Genomic DNA, 17,401 nt, shown 5'->3' on the forward strand with positions numbered 1-17,401 from the left:
TTTGCTACACAGGGATAATCTAGTCCTAGAGATCAAACAGATAAGGCAACATCAGTCTCCTCTACCACACGTAGGAAAAGGACTGATTGGAAAGAGCCCTTTAAAGTTGAGTAGTACACAGCTTCATGCAAACTGACATTCATCCAAAATCACAATTAATGAAAAAAAAAAAAGCTACTGAGAAGTAGGCATCTGATATAAAACCTCTAAATCTGCCATTCAAAGTCTAAGGTGGTGGTTTTGTTTTTGTTTTGTTTTGTTTAAAATAGCTCCCAGAAGCCTCTCTGTGTCCAAATGGCTGCTACCTGTGGTCACACGAAGGACCGCCTCAAGGCTCAGCCCCTGTAGGCTCTTTGGTTGGGTGCACAGAGCAGCCCTGGGGCAGCCAGGATGCCCCGAGCGATTTTTCCTTGCCAGCGTAGCCTTGGCCCTGCTATCTAGAAAGATGGGAGCTGCTGTGGGATTGGCTGGAAGATGTCGTGGCTCCACTCAGCTGGGAAAAGCCGCTGTTGCAAGATTCCAGGCTCGACATGGATCCCCTGGGTTGGGACAGAACAGAGATATTTTTTAGGAAGACAGCTATAATATGGATAACTAATACATCTGACGGGAGATTAACTTACACTCTGTAACACTTGCAAAAGTATTTTACTTTTTGTCCCATCATTTCTAACTTTGTTTCTGAGAATCTCCGGGTTCCTTTGTGTCATGATGAAAAATTAATTTGTCATAGACGTCTTTTTTTCTTAGTTCCAGGTATTGCACCTTGTCTCTCACAGCTATTGTGGGAGCGGGACACAGCTGGAGCCTCTGTGGGGCTGCATTCACTGCCCCTGAGCAGCAAGGAAAACCAAAGAGCACTCCAAAGGCAGCAGAGCTCAGCAAAGGCAGCTGCCACTGCTAACCCGAGAGCTCCAGCCTGCTAAGCATGAGAGTCCCAGCTTCAGCACGTCAGGCTTCCTTCATCACGACTGCCTGCTCTCCAGGGGAGCTAAATTACTGGGTAATTTGAAAAATACTTTTAGCATCAAAGGAGGCAAGACAAATCCTGCCAAGGTTGATGTATTCACCTATTCAGAAAGCACTCTCACGACTGAGATCCTTCTCGAGTGCCAAACCAAACATGTATGAAATAGCCCAACTGGTATTTAAGTTACTCCAAAAGTCACTTCTCGAAATGTTCCCAACTAAGATAAAACGCCAACTCAGTTGGAAACCTCCCCCGCTTCAGGTTGCTGTACACAAGAACTGAAACACGAATTCCACTGGTGGACACACAGCCGAGGGGTCCCTTATTACCTACAGAACTAAAGGAGATCCTTTGCACAAAATGCCACCGAGGTTGTGTCCATCATACTCATTATCAACGAAAAACACGCTCTGTGGAGCTCATTGCTATCTGGATGTTTAACTCTCACGCGGTCAGAGCTCTTATTTTGCTTCTCTACTGCACGTCGTACAGCAAGCCCACCCCAGTCAGCCTCCTACCTGAAGTCCTTGGACGCAAGCACCTCGTAGTAGTAGATCAGCTTGCACTTGTGACTGGAGACTTGCAGAGAGGCAAGAACGTCGTCCACCCGAGGGAGGCTAGTGCCAGAACAGGGCAGAGGGCCGTGCATTTTCCACTGGAGAATGTAAAAGCCAGGCCAGCGAGTCACGTGAGATCCCTGGAAGAGAAAGACAGTGCCATCAAGTGACTACCAGGCGTCTTAAGAAATAGATGAATGACTCTGCAAAGTCAAAAGAAACTATTGAGCCGACTACTTTGGGGAGCATACATCATCCACTTATTTTACATGCCTGAGCCACACGCCCCTGTAATGCTATTAAAAATTAAATGGTTCTTTTCAATTAGTTTATCATTATGGATTATGGAATCTCTTTCCAATGGCTCAGTCTAAATTCAGACTGCAACAGCAGCTGCTTTCACACGGAATTCAGAGAATGACCACCACAACCACCATTTCCAAGCAATACGTAATTTCCCACGCCATCAATTCCTTCCCCTCCCCACCACCAGCCCATTCTGGAGTGTGTTAGGACTGTAAGATCCACGCCAGGAGCCAAAAGCATCTGACCTGGATGCTCTCTCCTTCCCGGCAAACCAGTGGAGATTCCACGCGGCTGTAATCCACCCCGAGGACCCACGTCTTATCAATCAGCTGCATATTGTCCCCAGCAGCAGAGGTACTTTGTAACGTGGCTTCTTTATGACTTGTTTCAGGAGCTCGTTTGGAGTGAAAGAGGCTGAACACCACATCTCCCTTCAGGATGTCAAAGTCCCAGGTGATGACGGATTCCCCTTCCAAAATCTCCACAACTATCTAAGAAGGGAACAGAAAAGCACGTTGTGAAGAGTTAGGTCTTCAGATGGCAGCCAGCATCTTCCTCCCCATCCCACAAACCTGCTTTTCTCTACAATCCTTCAGTTCAGCTATCAGTCTTGATTCCGAAGGAGTATCTAAGACTGACTTCCATCATCACTCTTCTGCCCCAAACATCTGCTCAGGCATTTTTACCCCAACTCTCCCCTCTAGCAGAGTTGCTTGTAATTCATTTGGTAGTTCTAGGAAAACCTCAGGGGAACCAAAGCAAAATATTCACGACACAGCAAAAGGCACCTTATGAGTAGCCATGAACTCCATGCTACTTTTTCAGGAGCGTAAGCAGGCCAAACCAGAGTTTCCCCATCAGCAGTGAAGCTAGTAGACTGTTTTGACATTCAAGTGCTCCCTTTTTTGGACATTCTCCTTTCTGATGACCCCCGTCAGGATGTTCCCAGTACATACCTTGTTATATCACCACCACTACTGCCCCAGCTATGCCACTGAAATGGAAGCTGTACTGCTACGAGGAAACTGTATTTCCCCAAGAAGGTGGTCCAGAAGATCAGCCCAGAGTAGAGACAAGGGAGACTGTTTCTCAAATTGCAGTTCTTTGTTTCCGCACTTCTAGCTAACGTCAGCCTTCCCAAGAAAGGCACGCTGCTGCGGAACCATCTCGTGCTCACGCTTTAGGAGCCCTTTGTTGTTCTAGTCAGCCTTAACAAAAGGAACACATCACCAATACCAGCTCAGCACCTCCTTCAGCCTTATGAATTTCTGGTTTGTACCTCATGTGGAGCTCCTTTGAGGACACTCGCAGAGTGATAGATAGTTTCTGTCCATAACCGGATGTGATCCGAGTTCTCTGACTCTTCTTCTGTTTGATAAAGCGACTTGGGAACAAGCCCACCTTCTGGGACAGTACACTGGAAGAGTCAGACAAACAAATATGAGGGTTCACGCTCATCTAGTGGTAAAGTATCAAGTCACCTGTACCACGAACGCTTGCCTGCTGTCAGACACAGAGGACGACACCCTCAGCTGGCATACAATTTCACAGTGGGTCTAAGTTTACTAGAGCTACAATGATTTATCTAAGCTCCATTTAGAGAGCTGACCTCTAACCCCCTTCTTCAGAGCAGCATCGCCGCTTCAGGGTGAAGTCTCCTGCGCCCAAATTAACTGCACCGTGCTCAGAGCAGTGGTACCCCAGCCAGAACAGAGGTTTAACTATCTTTCAGAAGGGAGCGGAAGGCCAGGGTGCTGAGGAGGAGGGAACTGAGGGAGCTTGCATATTGCAGGTTCCACCTGCACAACGGGAAGGAAAACTCACCATGCAGTCTCCTCCCAGGAAGTCTGGGATCACTTCTTTGTCCACGTAGTCTATCAGCCCTCCTGGACCCTGGTAGTTATTCCCACTGTAAATGAGGAACTTCTGCCTTGTGTTCTCATTGATAAAGGGACTGACCTGAAATAAAAAGTGGACAGAAGACACTGAGATGTCACCGAGTGAAGTTAGAGGTCATGTTTCTATCATCTTACATGGCGCTAGAGCAGAAGGCCTCACCAGCGGGAACACAGATCAGCAGGAGCGCAGAGCTTCACAACTCTGGAAACACTTCCCCAAAGTAAGGGGTAAGAAATGGAAAGCGTAATGGAAAACATTTTCTACTTCATTTAAAATAAGTTTGCAGTCACTGCACCACATATAAACCTCACAAGAAGTTTAACGAGCATGTTCTTACATTGTCAGAACAGTCAGCGGGCACCAGGCATATTTATTACTCTTCTCTTCAGTGTCCTCCAACATGAGATTAAAAAATATTTGTCTTTTCCCATCCATATGAAACCCCACCAAATCTGGGCTACCACCGCTGCATAAGGATCGGCAGTTTAGGTCCGACATCCTGTCCCGCCCTGGTGGACAACAGCCACTAGAATCAAACGAGCTGCAGGCACACTATGGCTCGCTCTGCAGCAACACTGTGGCCTCTTCAGGAGTTCAGCCACAACTCACCTGGAAGCTTTTCCCCTCCCTAACTCTTCAAATAAGCAGAACTTACACTGACTGAATGATTTAGCTATTTGTGCGCGCACAAGTGCTTATGATCCCGCAGTCCAGATTTCACCCACCAGAGTCCAGAGCACAGGAAAAACCCTGGGCGCTCGCACTATCAACAGTCTCCCCAGAGTTTCAGGGTAGTTGTCCTCTACAACCTCAATTATCCGAAGCAGGGCCTTAACTCCAGGCCGCCAGAGATGCCGCATATTTAGCCCTTCCAAGTCCACCAGACACGTCCAGGATCTAAAATAAACACGCAGAAAAAGACCTGTCAGAACTTCATTGCACAGCAGCTGCTCAGTTTACAATCCACAAAGTATTTCAGTAACACCACAGCCTGTACAAGATCTAGAGAAGCCAACGCAGGAGACCAGCAGTTCCAATAAAAAGTAGATCTCCACTCAGGCAGGAGACAGCCTGCATCCGGTTGAGCTTTCAGATAAAACAGACTCCCATCCCTGAAGGCAAGAACATATGCTGTCAGTGTGGAAGAGGGAGAAGGCACATAGGCCTATTGCTAAAAATAATTCAAAAATGCATTTTAAATGAAAGTGGAATCTGGCACATAGTTTCCTGTACATATAAAAAAAATAAATAGAATTTCAAGGATTTGGATTAAAATCACCAAGATACCAAGATTAAATTCAACTGAAACGGGATATAAAAAGATGTAAGGAAGGAGCAATACTTGCTTTGATATGAAGCTGTAGAATTTATCTGCATTTAAGTCCACTATATATGGTACCCAACGCATGGGAACAGCCCGTAACAGAGAGACTGCTGTCTGCAGTTTAACCCTAAGGACATCATCTAAATCCTTCACAGAAGCATTCTTCTCACCATGTCAGTTCAAACTCCATAAGGATACAAGAAAACTAACTATACTAACGTGATGGGGCGGCCAAAGATGTTGGTATTTTCCTCACATCTCTTTTGTCCTTCCTCGTTAATTGACAGGACCTGAAATCAAAGACAGCACAGACTGGGATTAGCTTGAGTATGACTGAGAAACCAGAATAGCCCAGAGATCTTATTTCAAAAAAAAAATACAGAACCCAGAAGTATACCAGTTTGAGAAGTTGCAGTGTGCCAAACAGAGTAAGAGTATACCTAAAAAAACAAAACCAGAAGTGTTCTCTACTGAGAAGTTGTGTTAACTGTACAAGGTACGGATACTGAAAGCCTAAGATGAAATATAAGGGTTTCAAGATCAAATGTTATTAGTTGAGCTGCACGAGGGGACCATGGAAAGCTTACAGCTAAACTACAGATTATCAGAAATCATCTTTCTGTCCTATTCACACCATTACAAAAGCTTCACTTCCGTCTCTGCAGGAAGACAGAGCAGCTGTGCTGTGCCAAAGTCACTACATCAACTCTGAGTTGCCAGCCACGAAACACAGGAATTCTTTGTTTCTGGAAGGTGGATTCCTGCTGCACTGTAACAAGGCTCCCAAACACCCCAAGGGAAATAGATTTCCTGAGGTGAGAGATGAAAGCACAACTTACATGTCGCAGCAGTGATTCCTCTCCCAGCGCTTTTACCAAACCTTTTGTGTCCATCTGGCCGAGACGAAGGATGTAGAGTGGTCGCCCATCTTCAAAACAAACAAGGGTTTAAAGAGGGAAGTACGTTAGTCTCCCAGGCTATCGTTCTAGTACCTTTTATAAAAGCCACATTAAATACTGGAAAAGGATGACAATCATATCCAAAGGCCGTCTTATCAAAGAGACACTGCTTTGCTCTAGTCTGCCTGATCCATGCAGAGAAAATAAAATGACAGCAAAACAGAGTGCCTATTTACAGGGGCTGAACTGTTTTGTTAACTTTTAAAGCATCAATACAACTTTCTCCAAAAATCTCGGGTTACTTATGAGGTCCTATAATGCAAGCTGGGCTGTAGTATCAGTGTAAAGGGGCAGCTTCCAACCTTTGTCTTGGTAATGCCATCCTCCAGTGTAGTATTCATCTAAGAGGGCTGGGGGCCTCCACGACTGTAGAATGTAATCCACCTGGTACTGCTTTCGCCAAGACAGCGACTGACAGAGCATTTCTCGAGCTTTGTCAATGTTGAAGTCACGAGCCCGCAGAAATCGAAGGATATGTTCGTCTTTGGGGATCTGAGACAAAAGAAAAGGAAGTCCAAGGATCAGCACTGGTACGTTACCCATACCACTGTTCCATAGAGCCTGCAGAGAAGCCTGCAGAGCATACACCAGTTTTCAAATCTCTTAAAATGAAGATAACAAATATTAAACCTACATTCCGTCTCCCTCCTTCCTTAACTAATCCAGCTGGATGCAGCAGATGGTGCTAGAAGCACAGAAGAAGTGACCAATTGATGCCCCTTTGGGAGACAGGGGCTGGAGATTTTTGCACGTGCACAGCCTGCGAGAAGCCTTCCACTGATCCAATCGCCAGAAGCCCCAACAAACTCTGGGCTGGCTAAAGTCTCCCTCAGCTAGCTGGCCCCAAGGACAAACAACATACTGGATGAAAGTAACTGAGCTGCAGGCTTACCCCACATAGGGCAAATTAGCAAAGTACGGAAAGCATCCGTAGGTAACACATCAACCAAGTTGAGCGCTCACGATTTGGAGGGGGATCACAACTGTACAGTCTTTGAATGATGACCCACTAGCACCAATTTCAGCTCTTGTGCAGAGCCGTCTGCTTTGCTGTTGCTCATGCTTCCCTGGTGGTGTTTGAACGGGAAAGCTTTTGAGTTCTTCCCAGGCTTCCCTGCCCCATCACATCTTGCCAAAACAAACAAGTCAACCAAAACTAGAATATACCCTCTCTCTATCACTCATCCCAACACGTTCTATCAGCAATTCTAGCACCACAGGCACAAAAGCCTTCCAAATTAAGTCTATAGAAAGGGTCATTCCAACCTTCTTCCAGATCTCCTATGTTCCCTTTAGCCGAAAATGAAAGAAAAATTGCCAGTAACACTAAAGAGCAGGAATCAACCATAACCCTGAGAGATTCCACGGAAGTGCCAAATTTGACTAAAAGTCTGTCAGTTGCCAAAACAACTGCATTACAGCTGCATATGCTGTTGCTTTCTTAGTCCTTTCACCCCAGCTCCCCCAAAAGCCTTCGACCTCATTCGCTACATCAAGTTTCCATTAAAAATTCAAGTTCTGTCGAGCGGGGAGAGTCTCCTCTAGAGTATCTGTTCTGTGCTCAGCACAACGCAAGCAATCCGAGCCCTGCTGTAAAACAAAAAGAGCACATGTTCAGGACTCAAAGCTCTTTTGTTTGTTCACTGACATGCTCATGAAAACAGAAAGCAGGGGAGAAAGCAAAGCCGCCAGCAGTGTCAGGCTGGGAGCAATCTCGGTTTCACAAGCTGGTCTGAAGCTGCAAAGAGATATTAAGGATTGATTCCACATAAAGGAAGAGTTCAGGCAGCCCAAAGCCAAGCCTAGAAGCACCTCAAGAGGAGACGGGAGATTAACACTGTTCGGTGGATTGTAACACTTTGCAGATACTGCATTTGTACGTCACAGAAGAGGGCAGCCTTCCCAGATGGGATCTCAGATGTATTCAGAAGAACGCCACCAAATTTTTTTGCAGAATTTTCACCAGATGATTTACATTCCCATTTCTGCTGCTCAGCAGAAGCTGTTGGTCACAAGACAAGAGACAAACCACACAAACACCAACAACAGCCCCCGGATCTCCCGGGAGAGGGGATGGCTGTTCAAAGGTTTTGTCACTTTTCGTGTTTCAGCCCTATGCTGTACGTAGCTTCAGGTAAGAGGAAAAGCCAGCGCTTCTGTTTGGACCAAAGGCAGGAGGCTCTGAGGGGACTTATTCCGTAGTGGAATTGGTCTCTCATCTTTGTCCAACCAAAGCAGTAACTGCTGTATGTAATACAATAAAATTTTCATCTTAGCCATTTTTTCTATTTATTAGTGAGACTACATGTACTGTTCTACATGGGGCGAAGCCATTGATTACTGGCTTTATGTATCTGCAATGTTAGCACTATTTAAAGTTTTTTGGGTTTTTTTTTTAAAGCAATGAGAAATCTGATTAGAAAGAATACCGTCTGTTTTGGAAGGAACAGGGAATGGAGAGTGAAATCGGATGAGGAGGACAAAAATAAGAAGGAACAGTTTCCAAGAAACAGGAGATCTACAAATATTTTTTGACAGAGGAATGAGGACATCCTTGCTCCGAATTAAAAGAACAGTTTGTCCCAGCGAGGTGACAGCCTCTCCAGAGAAAACTCAAGTCACACAGGACAAGTTCCCAAGTTTGTAATATTCTGACAAGCAATCAAGAGAAGCAAACAGGTGAGTTGTAAGGGCATTTAGGATGAAGTTTCAATAGCCAGCACCATCCTCCCTACTCATTCGAGACCGCGTAGGGAACAGAGCTCACAAAGCCTCCACGAAGGGTCCGAGGCAGCTCCTAGCTGTCGCTGAGGCCACTCACTCAGCTCCACCTTGCCAGGACGCACAAGGGCTTGCGCACACTCGCAGAGCTCCAAGGACCTGTCCCAAAAGGCAGTTGGTTCACTTTTTCTCATGTGCTGTCGCTTTTACCTTCTCCAGCTTCCATTCCCCAGCCTCTGACTGGGGAGGGGGGAGGCACAAAAAAATAACCCATGGAACAAAACAGGCAAACGTTTAGAATTTGCTTCTTCCACCTGAAACCGAGTGCCTTGCAGATCACACATGGATAAAGTCTCACTGTCTTACTCTCATCTAGGGCTCATTTTCAGCTGGATATCCAATAGCTGAGATATCTCCTACCACACAGAAGTCCACACCGTTTTACTGGGCAGATCACTGTAGACCTGAAAACCTTCATGTCCTACATTCCAGAGCACAACTATACCTGGGAATTGATGCCTGCCCGTTTCGTTCTGTGTCTGCTTCTTGTCAAGCCCCTTTTAGCTGACAGGAGGTTGAATTGGGGCAGGGGGGATACGGATCACAAGCAACATCTAATAGAGCAAGTTTTATTAGTTAATCTGTTGTGAGCAGGTAAGCATCCACGCGGTTCACTCGCACATACTCACAGTTACCTGGTTAGCTAGGGCCACCCCCAGCTGTTTACTCAGAGGCAGAGCATCAGAGCAACATGACAGCAGCTTACAGCTACATGTTCAGACATGGGGTCCTTTGTTCCATCGGGTGTATCTATATTCCTGTAGTCTCCACCTGCATCTAGCAGCCACCACACTTTCGGACACGGTGCAAGTTATACAACCTGTTGATGCTACCGTATACCAGTGGCCTTGGACAGATTTGGCAGATGTTTGGTGTTCTGAATTTGTCAGCTCTTGTGGATTCAACAGCGTTGTTAGTCTCTGGAGTTTGTCAGCTGCTGGGAGACTTTCACACACTACCCCAAACACGCACTGTTCTTTCTTCTCTTCAGCCTCTGGTTTTCTGGTAACTGTTTCTCCATCCACATTCATAGGGACCAACAGAACCCACATGCACACTCACGCAGAGGGGGACTTCTTCACAAGATCAGTAACAACAGAACTGTAGCGCTGAAATTTCGCTGCATTTTATTTCTACGTGGGCGATACACATTCATTTTTCCAAGAAAAAACAGGGTTTTAAAAATCATGTTGAAACTCCTTATACGCAGACGAGACGTGCTGTCTCTCAGCTCTGAGAGAGATACAGCAAGGCACAGAAAGTACTGGCAAAGCTCCTTGCAAACAGTAGCCTCTTTTGGAAGATCCAGTTAAAAGAAAGAAAAAAATTAAAATATTCTAGAGCCCATGAATGCGGAGTACCTCCTAACCCATTCTGTATGACTGACGGAGCAGTCAGCTGCTAAGCCAGGAAGCTATTTCTATTGAAACCTTATCTAACCGTACGCTGTTTTCAAGGGAGACGACTAGCATCTTTCTCCTGTTTTCTCCTCTTCCTAAGCACTCTGTTCAGCCCACCCATTTATTCTGTTGCTATCCTTCATCCTTCCCTCCCACCCAATCTCTCTCCATCAGGAAATTTGGAGTTGGATCCCTCTAGAGGCATTCCAGCTGCCCTGGGTCTCTATTTTCTCAACCACGTACCACTTACCCTCTTGGCCCGATATAGAGACTCCCCTTCAACCAGGAGGAGCCCAAGCTGCTGCTGAACACTACAGCAAAGCAGAGACACATCCAGCCCACAGCACCCATGCTGCATTTTAGGGAATAATGATTCCACCTATACTAGCTGGCCAACTCCAGCTGTATTTTGCCCCAGTCTAGTGCCCTCAGCTCCTCTATTTTGGAGTCTTACACAATGCACCTCACACCGTAAGGTGAGACTGTCTCTACTTCTCAAAATCCTGTGTGGTTTTGAACTGGTACATTTTGATAAAGGAGATTAAAACAAGAACAGAATCAATTCTCCTTAAAAGAATTCATCCCTCGGCTGAACAAGCTTACACAACCTGTCTGATGTAAGAGGCACAGCACACTGCTGCCACGCAGCAGCCGAGAGCTCGGTGCTACCAACAGCCCCTCTGCTGAGCAGAATCTGCCCAGGGACAGGGGATGCACCAGTACCGCTAACCATTTCTCCCACCCCATCCTGCAGGTGCTGGGAAACACAACCCGTCCAGACAGGCCAGTCTGGGCCACCAAGCCCCGGTCAACACCTGCTTTAAGTACCCAGCCAACGCACTGGGCTCAGGAACCGCAGAGCAGCCTTTGCGATACCAACAGGACCGAACCGGGCGACGCAGGTGCAGTCTGCGATACTGCTGGATCCCGCTGGGAGGTTGCACAGACCCCCATGCCCAGCCTTTTATCTAACCCTGCCAAAGCAGTTGAGTCTCAACACACACATTGTCTGTGACCCTGAGTTTTACCGGGGGGTTGAAGGCACACAAGCTATGAGAACAGCTGCGGTGAGGCTTGCCAAGGGCAGCGCTCCGCCTCACCTACCCACCTTGCCTTTGTGCGTTTCCTGAAGCCACTGGCGAAGGCGGATCAAGCAACTCTCTTGCATTGGAGTCAGCTGGCCCAGATATCGCTCAATGTAATCAGCGTCCAATTTGTCAGCTGGAGAAAAAAAAAAAAAAAAAACACAGAAGAATTCAGAGGAGACTTGACATAGCCAGAAAAGAGATGTGCAGTTACTTCTTCACATCAGGTTACTTATGATTTACACTGGAAGAGGGCAGAAGCCCTTATTTTAGCTTAGGGAGGTGATATTCTCATGGTGATCAGGGCACGAGGACACAGATAGCATGTAAAGTATCAAAGCTAGACCACTGCGCCTGTCTCTTAGAACACTAATGTTTCATTCAACCCTGAACTGCTCCAGCAGGAGCTTTAAAAAAAAAAAAAAGCACCAACAAAAAAAAAAAGCCCACATAAAAACCAGAACACCAGAACAGGAGCTCTGGCACTCATGTCATTAACCACTCCAAGATCTGGGCACTTAAACCCCCCAGTGTCCTAAAGACCTTATGCACAATTCCAATGACAAGAGGCTAAGAAGCAGGTAGCTGAAAACCGAAATGTTATTCTGCTTTTGGACACCAGAGGGAAAGGGAGAATAACACTACCATTTCTGACAGCAAGGGAGATTTTTGGCATGAGAAGTCCTGTGCATACCAGCAGCTCAAAGTCCCTCCAGATCAGAGGACAAAGGACAAGGGGTTTGCATCTGCCAGTATTTGGGGAGAGAAGCAGATGTGCCATCTGAGGCTTGTATGTGCAGACACCAGCAAGAGCAAGGAGAACATGGTACCCAAAGGGGAGCAGCACAGGCCAGTAGCTGTGCTGGAGGCATGCAGGCACACCAGGAGGAGGGCTGGGAGGAGGACCTCCTCTACGGTAGCTCTTCATCAGGCAGGAATTTTTTTCAGCAGATACCATTAACTATAGAATAAGGCCTGGACACCCACAGGATATGCTTCTGCTGACTGATAATACAGAAATTATACTCAATAAGTGCTACACGCCCATCAAATCCACAGAGCTAGCAAGCTGGGGAACAGTCCCAGGGAAGCTAATCACTTCCTAAACATGAATATAAGCAGGGAAATAAGAGCTACTCTCCTCTTCTGCTAGATGGGATCTGCCACTCTTAGATTAACTTTAATCTCAAAGCCCAAGAACATTTCTTAGTCAGCTCCTCTGTGGATTTCGATCCTTTTTCCAGATGGACTCCAGCACAGAGAAGGATTCTGACACAGAGAAGCTACCAAAATCTGATGAGACCAGAACCACTGATAATTCCAAATTTTAAGCTTTTTCCCTAGTTACACTCAGCAAAACAAGTGCTGTCTTTCCTTCCGAGGAATGACAACTCCTATTTCTAATACCACAGCTCTAAACTAAAAGGCTCCTCCTATTTCTGTCATAGAAGAATCTTATTTAATCTAGAAGACATCATTAGATCAACACAGAGAAAGATAAAGTCCAGTTCAGGCATTTTGTGCGAGAAATGCACTAGGCAACATTCTGCAAGTTTGTCTTGGCTTGATATAGGGGCAAAACCCCATCCAAATCAATCCCCAAGAACATTCATTTTCAAACAGCTCCAGTATTTAATTATAATTCAGTTATACAACTGAATACAACACAACTCCAGTATTTACTTACAATTCAGTTGTAGTGTACTCACAATACCCATAAGTTTCTCCAGTTTAAAGTATAAAATTCTTTAAAGGTCAGATCAAAACCAAGGTTTTTTTCCTAAGCTCAAACAAAAACATACTGCCTGCAGAGTTTTTCTTGGCTTTTCAGTTCTGGGGGGGGGAAAGTTCCATTGTTTGTGTTTGTGTTTTATTTTCTTTCTTCAAGACAAGAAACTTTCCTTCCTCCCCACCCACAATCCAGAAGAAAAGCCTCATGCCAAAAAAATAAAAATAAACTCATTAGTCAGTGCTAACTCAAGGCATTTAGACTGCCAGCAGCTGCCGCTGCCTGGACATCGCATACCGTCAGGGCTGACAGCCTCTGCTGGGGGGCAGGAGCTGCCAGTTTGCTCTTTGGTAGTTCCACGAGCCCCAGACTCAAGCGGTAAGTCATCAGCATCGTGTCCTACAGCCGGGGTTTGCTCATCCTTCTGTCTGCACACTGGGGGAGGTGTCCAGCGGGGGATGAAAGTGATCCCTTGGGAGATCAATTCCTTCAGATAGTGTTCAATCACTTCCTTGCCCTGAAGGGGAAAACTCTCATTAGGAAAAAACAATCCCATCTTCCCAGAACCAGCAAGGTGCAAGAGAGTTTTCCTCAGGACAGATGACTAATACTTTAGAGGGGAGAGAAAAAAAAAAAAAAAGGGAAATAGTTTTCTCCTTCCATCTGTGTGACCCTGTTGGTAACATTTCATTATGAAAGCACCATACCAACAGTGAATTATAACACTGGCCAGGCAAATTCCAACGCTATGGATGCAAGTACCTTTATAACACTTTTACCCTGTTGTTCTGCTCCCAAACCATCGATTGGCTGCCCTGTTCCTCTGCAGCCCAGAAGAAAAGGCCACCAAAAAGAAGTGCCTCTGCCCAAGCTACTGGAGAGACAGGGTGCCGATTTTTACCCAGAACTTTCTCTTTCTGCACGAGAACAGTGTCCTCAGTGTCTGAGGAGCCTGGCACCCACAGCATCCACTGCAATCCTCCTCCGGCACAGCCTGCTCCCTCCCCTGCACAGACACGTTCCAGTGAGCAGATTGTTTTTTTGCTCATTGCACACTGCCTTTTTCTTCGTTTGCTCTACTGAGGGATTTCAGGGACGTAAGCAAGGATATAAACTATAGCGGGTCTATTTTACAGAGAACAAAACAGAGGCACACTGAGAGCAGGCGCTTTTTTTGCTGTTACAGTACAAAGGGAAGCCCATCTTACCCGCTTGATGTTTGAAGTGTACTGCTTCATGGCAATCTTTTCCACTGTGCTTTCAAAGCCAAAAAATGACTTGATGTCGAGAGATGCAGACTGTTCAAAGCAAGTCCACTCTTCATTCTCAGGGTGAACCTAAGCCCAAAGATACACACGGGGTTGGACGGTAGCAGATTGTTCACATGATGGCAGGGCCCTTGCCCCCGCTACCAAGCTGGCTATTTAATTTCCAGAGCTACAGACTGGGTGGTCAGAAGAGGCTTCCTATGAGACATCGACAGACTCACATTTAAAAGTCAGATTAATTCCTCCAGAGTAATAGAAGCACATCATGAACTGGACATACGGACATTTGTGGTTAAGCCAGTATTCTTCACATGCACAAGGAAATCAAGATTAAACCTCATCTCTGCCTCAGCACAACTGAACAGTAATATTCATAGCAGAAGTTGCACTAAAATAGTAGTGAGCCTGCCCACTTGAAACCATCATGTCAAGATCTCCTGACAGGGATGGCCTCTCAGAACCTGCAATTAAACCCCCTACATCTGCAGCAAAGGAAGAAGAATGGAAAACAAGTTTTTTTTCTAGTTTTGTATAGGAAACTCAGCCACTGAATGTCAGTCTTTCTCACCCAAAACACAGGAGACATGGTAGAGCAGGGAGTTTTCCCCACTGTCAGTTCAGTATCCACCTTTCCTTTCTAGCCATTTTCCCTCAATTACTCTACGTATGGTAAAAACCTACATAATCTTTTCCTCTTTTAAACTTAACCCCTTTCTGAGAAGGCTCTGCCTTTTCTCCGTAGGTGCTGCTATTCACAAACTGACATGAAAGAAAAAAATTCCAGCCCCCACACAAAGATACGAGCTCTATAAAGGACACAAATTCCCCCAGGGGAGATATTAAGTAACTGCAAGAGCAGGATCATATTTCTCCAAGTTGCTTCAGAGACCACTGCAGAAAAGGAAAGATGAGAATAAACCTGTTTCCGGTGCACTCTGGCAGGGAAAAGGGAACTGGTAAAAATAGAGCAGGGAACCATCTTGAGGATGCAGACAGCTAGCTCCCGCCCTGTTCCAGGAAGAGCGCTCCCCTCAAAGCCCAGATGCTGACGTTTCCTTCCGAAGGATGCGAGCAGAAATCAACACAGCCAAAATCAGCAAGTGCAACAAAATCTGAGCGATTCCAGAGTTGACCTGGGAGCGTTTCAGATCTGTCAGCGCCTTTCACAATGACGGAAGTTTGATTTACTGTAGTTTTTAGGAAGCCCCACGTAGCCACTAAGTGATCTCTGGCTCAGGAAACCCCCTCACCATCCAAAACAGTAAGAGCTTCTCAACTCCTTGTCTTCCTTGAAACAGAAGCTACTTACAGTTTGCTTACTCCCAAGAAGCTGAGCTGCTGTCCAGTTGCCAAAAGGGCAGGTAAGTAACAGGATCTGGACTTTTGTTAAGGGAACAAAAGGCAGTATCTGATTGCTTCCAGGAACAGATGAAGCTATTTAATGGTGACTGAGCCCTAATAGCACAACTACAATGAAACAGCACACTGCTGCTGAAGATACAGCCACAAAGCGAGACGTCCCAAGGCCACAAATAAGGCTCAAAACCTTTCTCCAAATATTTAGAACACGAAGATCGTGACAATGTGCTATAACTTTCACTTATCTGTGGGCAAAATTAATTGCCAGACTTCCCTCTGGCCCTCATCATAATAAATATTCCGGGTTTCCTTCTAAATATCCAGATCTAAATACATGCCCAAGCTCCAGATGCTTTTATTAACACGAGTTTCACCCAAAAAGAAGCTCAGGGAACATCAGCACCTCTGGGGCACCATCCGTGCTTTCTGCTCTCATCCTGGGGCACAGCACTCCAATCAGAGAATCACAACCCACCCAGAAAAGTTTCTCAAGCCCTACAAAAGCCCTGGAAAAAGCCCGCACCCTGAGACCCAACAGCCTTTCCAGTCCAAGAGTATCTAATCACAGTATGCTACGGTCCAGCATTCGAATTCATTCAAGCAACTTCAGCCTGTACGTTAGCGCACGGCTTTCAGCACTTCCTTCCCAGACAAGTAGAAACAAGGCGCTTACTGAGTAGCTACATGTCTCAAGGACGACAACGCGGTTGGCAAAAGTCTCATTGTGGGCTTCAATGCGGAGAGTTCGCTCTTTCCAGTTCACCGTGTTTTTCTGGATGAAGAAAACAAACTCTACCCCTGCAATCTGAGGAGAAGGAAGAACCAAAAAGAGGGGGGGGAAGAAAAAAAAAAGAAAAAAAAGAGTAACGTTAGAAGACTTTATTTATCTCAGACAGCCAACAAACGCCAGGAGTCTGCCTTCCACTTGCCTTCTTTAGCAGCCTAGGAGCATCCACGTTCAGCTTGCAGCTCCGTTCAATGATATGTATAGCTCCGTCTTCACTCCTGGATTCATGCAGGATTTCACTCCCCAGAAAGACTGGGATCTCTGGACAGGTAGGAAAGCGCTTCTCGTAGGCCTGGAAGTGAAGACAAAGCAAGTTTCAGCTTCTGGCTAGGATCAACTTGAACTGCTTCTGAACAAATTCATAACCTTACAGCAAGAGTCTGACAAACAGATGCCCTTCACCTCTGAGAAAAGGGGAGCCAACGAAGGGGCTGAAGTTAAAGCAAAATAGTTATGAGCAGAACTGGCATCCGCTCATGTCAGTCACCCGGCTAAGCACGTTGTAATAACTTTTTTTTCCACGCATGAATTCGAAACAAAAGCCTGTTGTTAAATTGTACTGGGAAGGGACTCCTAATAACCTGAACATCAGGAACCTAATCTCTAGCTAGCAAAAGCAAGCCCAGCTCTGCTGATTTCTGCTAAAGACTCGACCCAGACAAGTCAGACATATTGCCCGTATGAAGAAGCTATTTAAAAATATTTTATAGATACTTCTGGGCCTTAAAAATGTGATGTGTCAAACAGTTTCCTAGTTGCCCTAGACTATCAAGGGTACGACCACCAATTATTGGATATTCACTCTGCCTTGATTTATCCACTTCTAAAACAATTCTGTCCTGGTTCTGAAATCTTCCTTGTTTTAATTAACCCACATCCCTCTGAAAAGCCTTTCAGCCAAAGCTTCTTTATCAGGTCTAGCAAAAATCCAGCTTTCCATAGCAATTGCAGCAAAGTTCACTTGCATTAAGTGTTAA

General features: G+C 45.8%; 1 protein-coding gene across 1 annotated transcript in view; it reads right to left on the reverse strand.

Annotated features, from left to right (window-relative positions):
- Positions 1-338: 338 nt before the first annotated feature.
- SEC14L5 (SEC14-like 5 (S. cerevisiae)) overlaps positions 339-17,401 on the reverse strand; it is a 33,158-nt gene continuing 16,095 nt past the window's right edge. Inside the window, exons 2-15 of the mRNA XM_009891538.1 lie at positions 16,567-16,716; positions 16,311-16,442; positions 14,219-14,347; positions 13,308-13,527; positions 11,305-11,417; positions 6,318-6,507; positions 5,896-5,984; positions 5,276-5,346; positions 4,458-4,629; positions 3,658-3,792; positions 3,113-3,250; positions 2,079-2,324; positions 1,489-1,667; positions 339-539 (exon numbers count right to left, since the gene is read on the reverse strand). Of these exons, the coding sequence (XP_009889840.1) occupies positions 434-539; positions 1,489-1,667; positions 2,079-2,324; positions 3,113-3,250; positions 3,658-3,792; positions 4,458-4,629; positions 5,276-5,346; positions 5,896-5,984; positions 6,318-6,507; positions 11,305-11,417; positions 13,308-13,527; positions 14,219-14,347; positions 16,311-16,442; positions 16,567-16,716 (2,070 nt within the window). The 3' untranslated portion in view covers positions 339-433. The remainder of the gene's footprint in view (positions 540-1,488; positions 1,668-2,078; positions 2,325-3,112; positions 3,251-3,657; positions 3,793-4,457; positions 4,630-5,275; positions 5,347-5,895; positions 5,985-6,317; positions 6,508-11,304; positions 11,418-13,307; positions 13,528-14,218; positions 14,348-16,310; positions 16,443-16,566; positions 16,717-17,401) is intronic.

This window comes from Charadrius vociferus, unplaced genomic scaffold (assembly GCF_000708025.1).
Source record: "Charadrius vociferus isolate BGI_N301 unplaced genomic scaffold, ASM70802v2 scaffold619, whole genome shotgun sequence".
Classification (NCBI taxonomy): Eukaryota; Metazoa; Chordata; class Aves; order Charadriiformes; family Charadriidae; genus Charadrius; species Charadrius vociferus.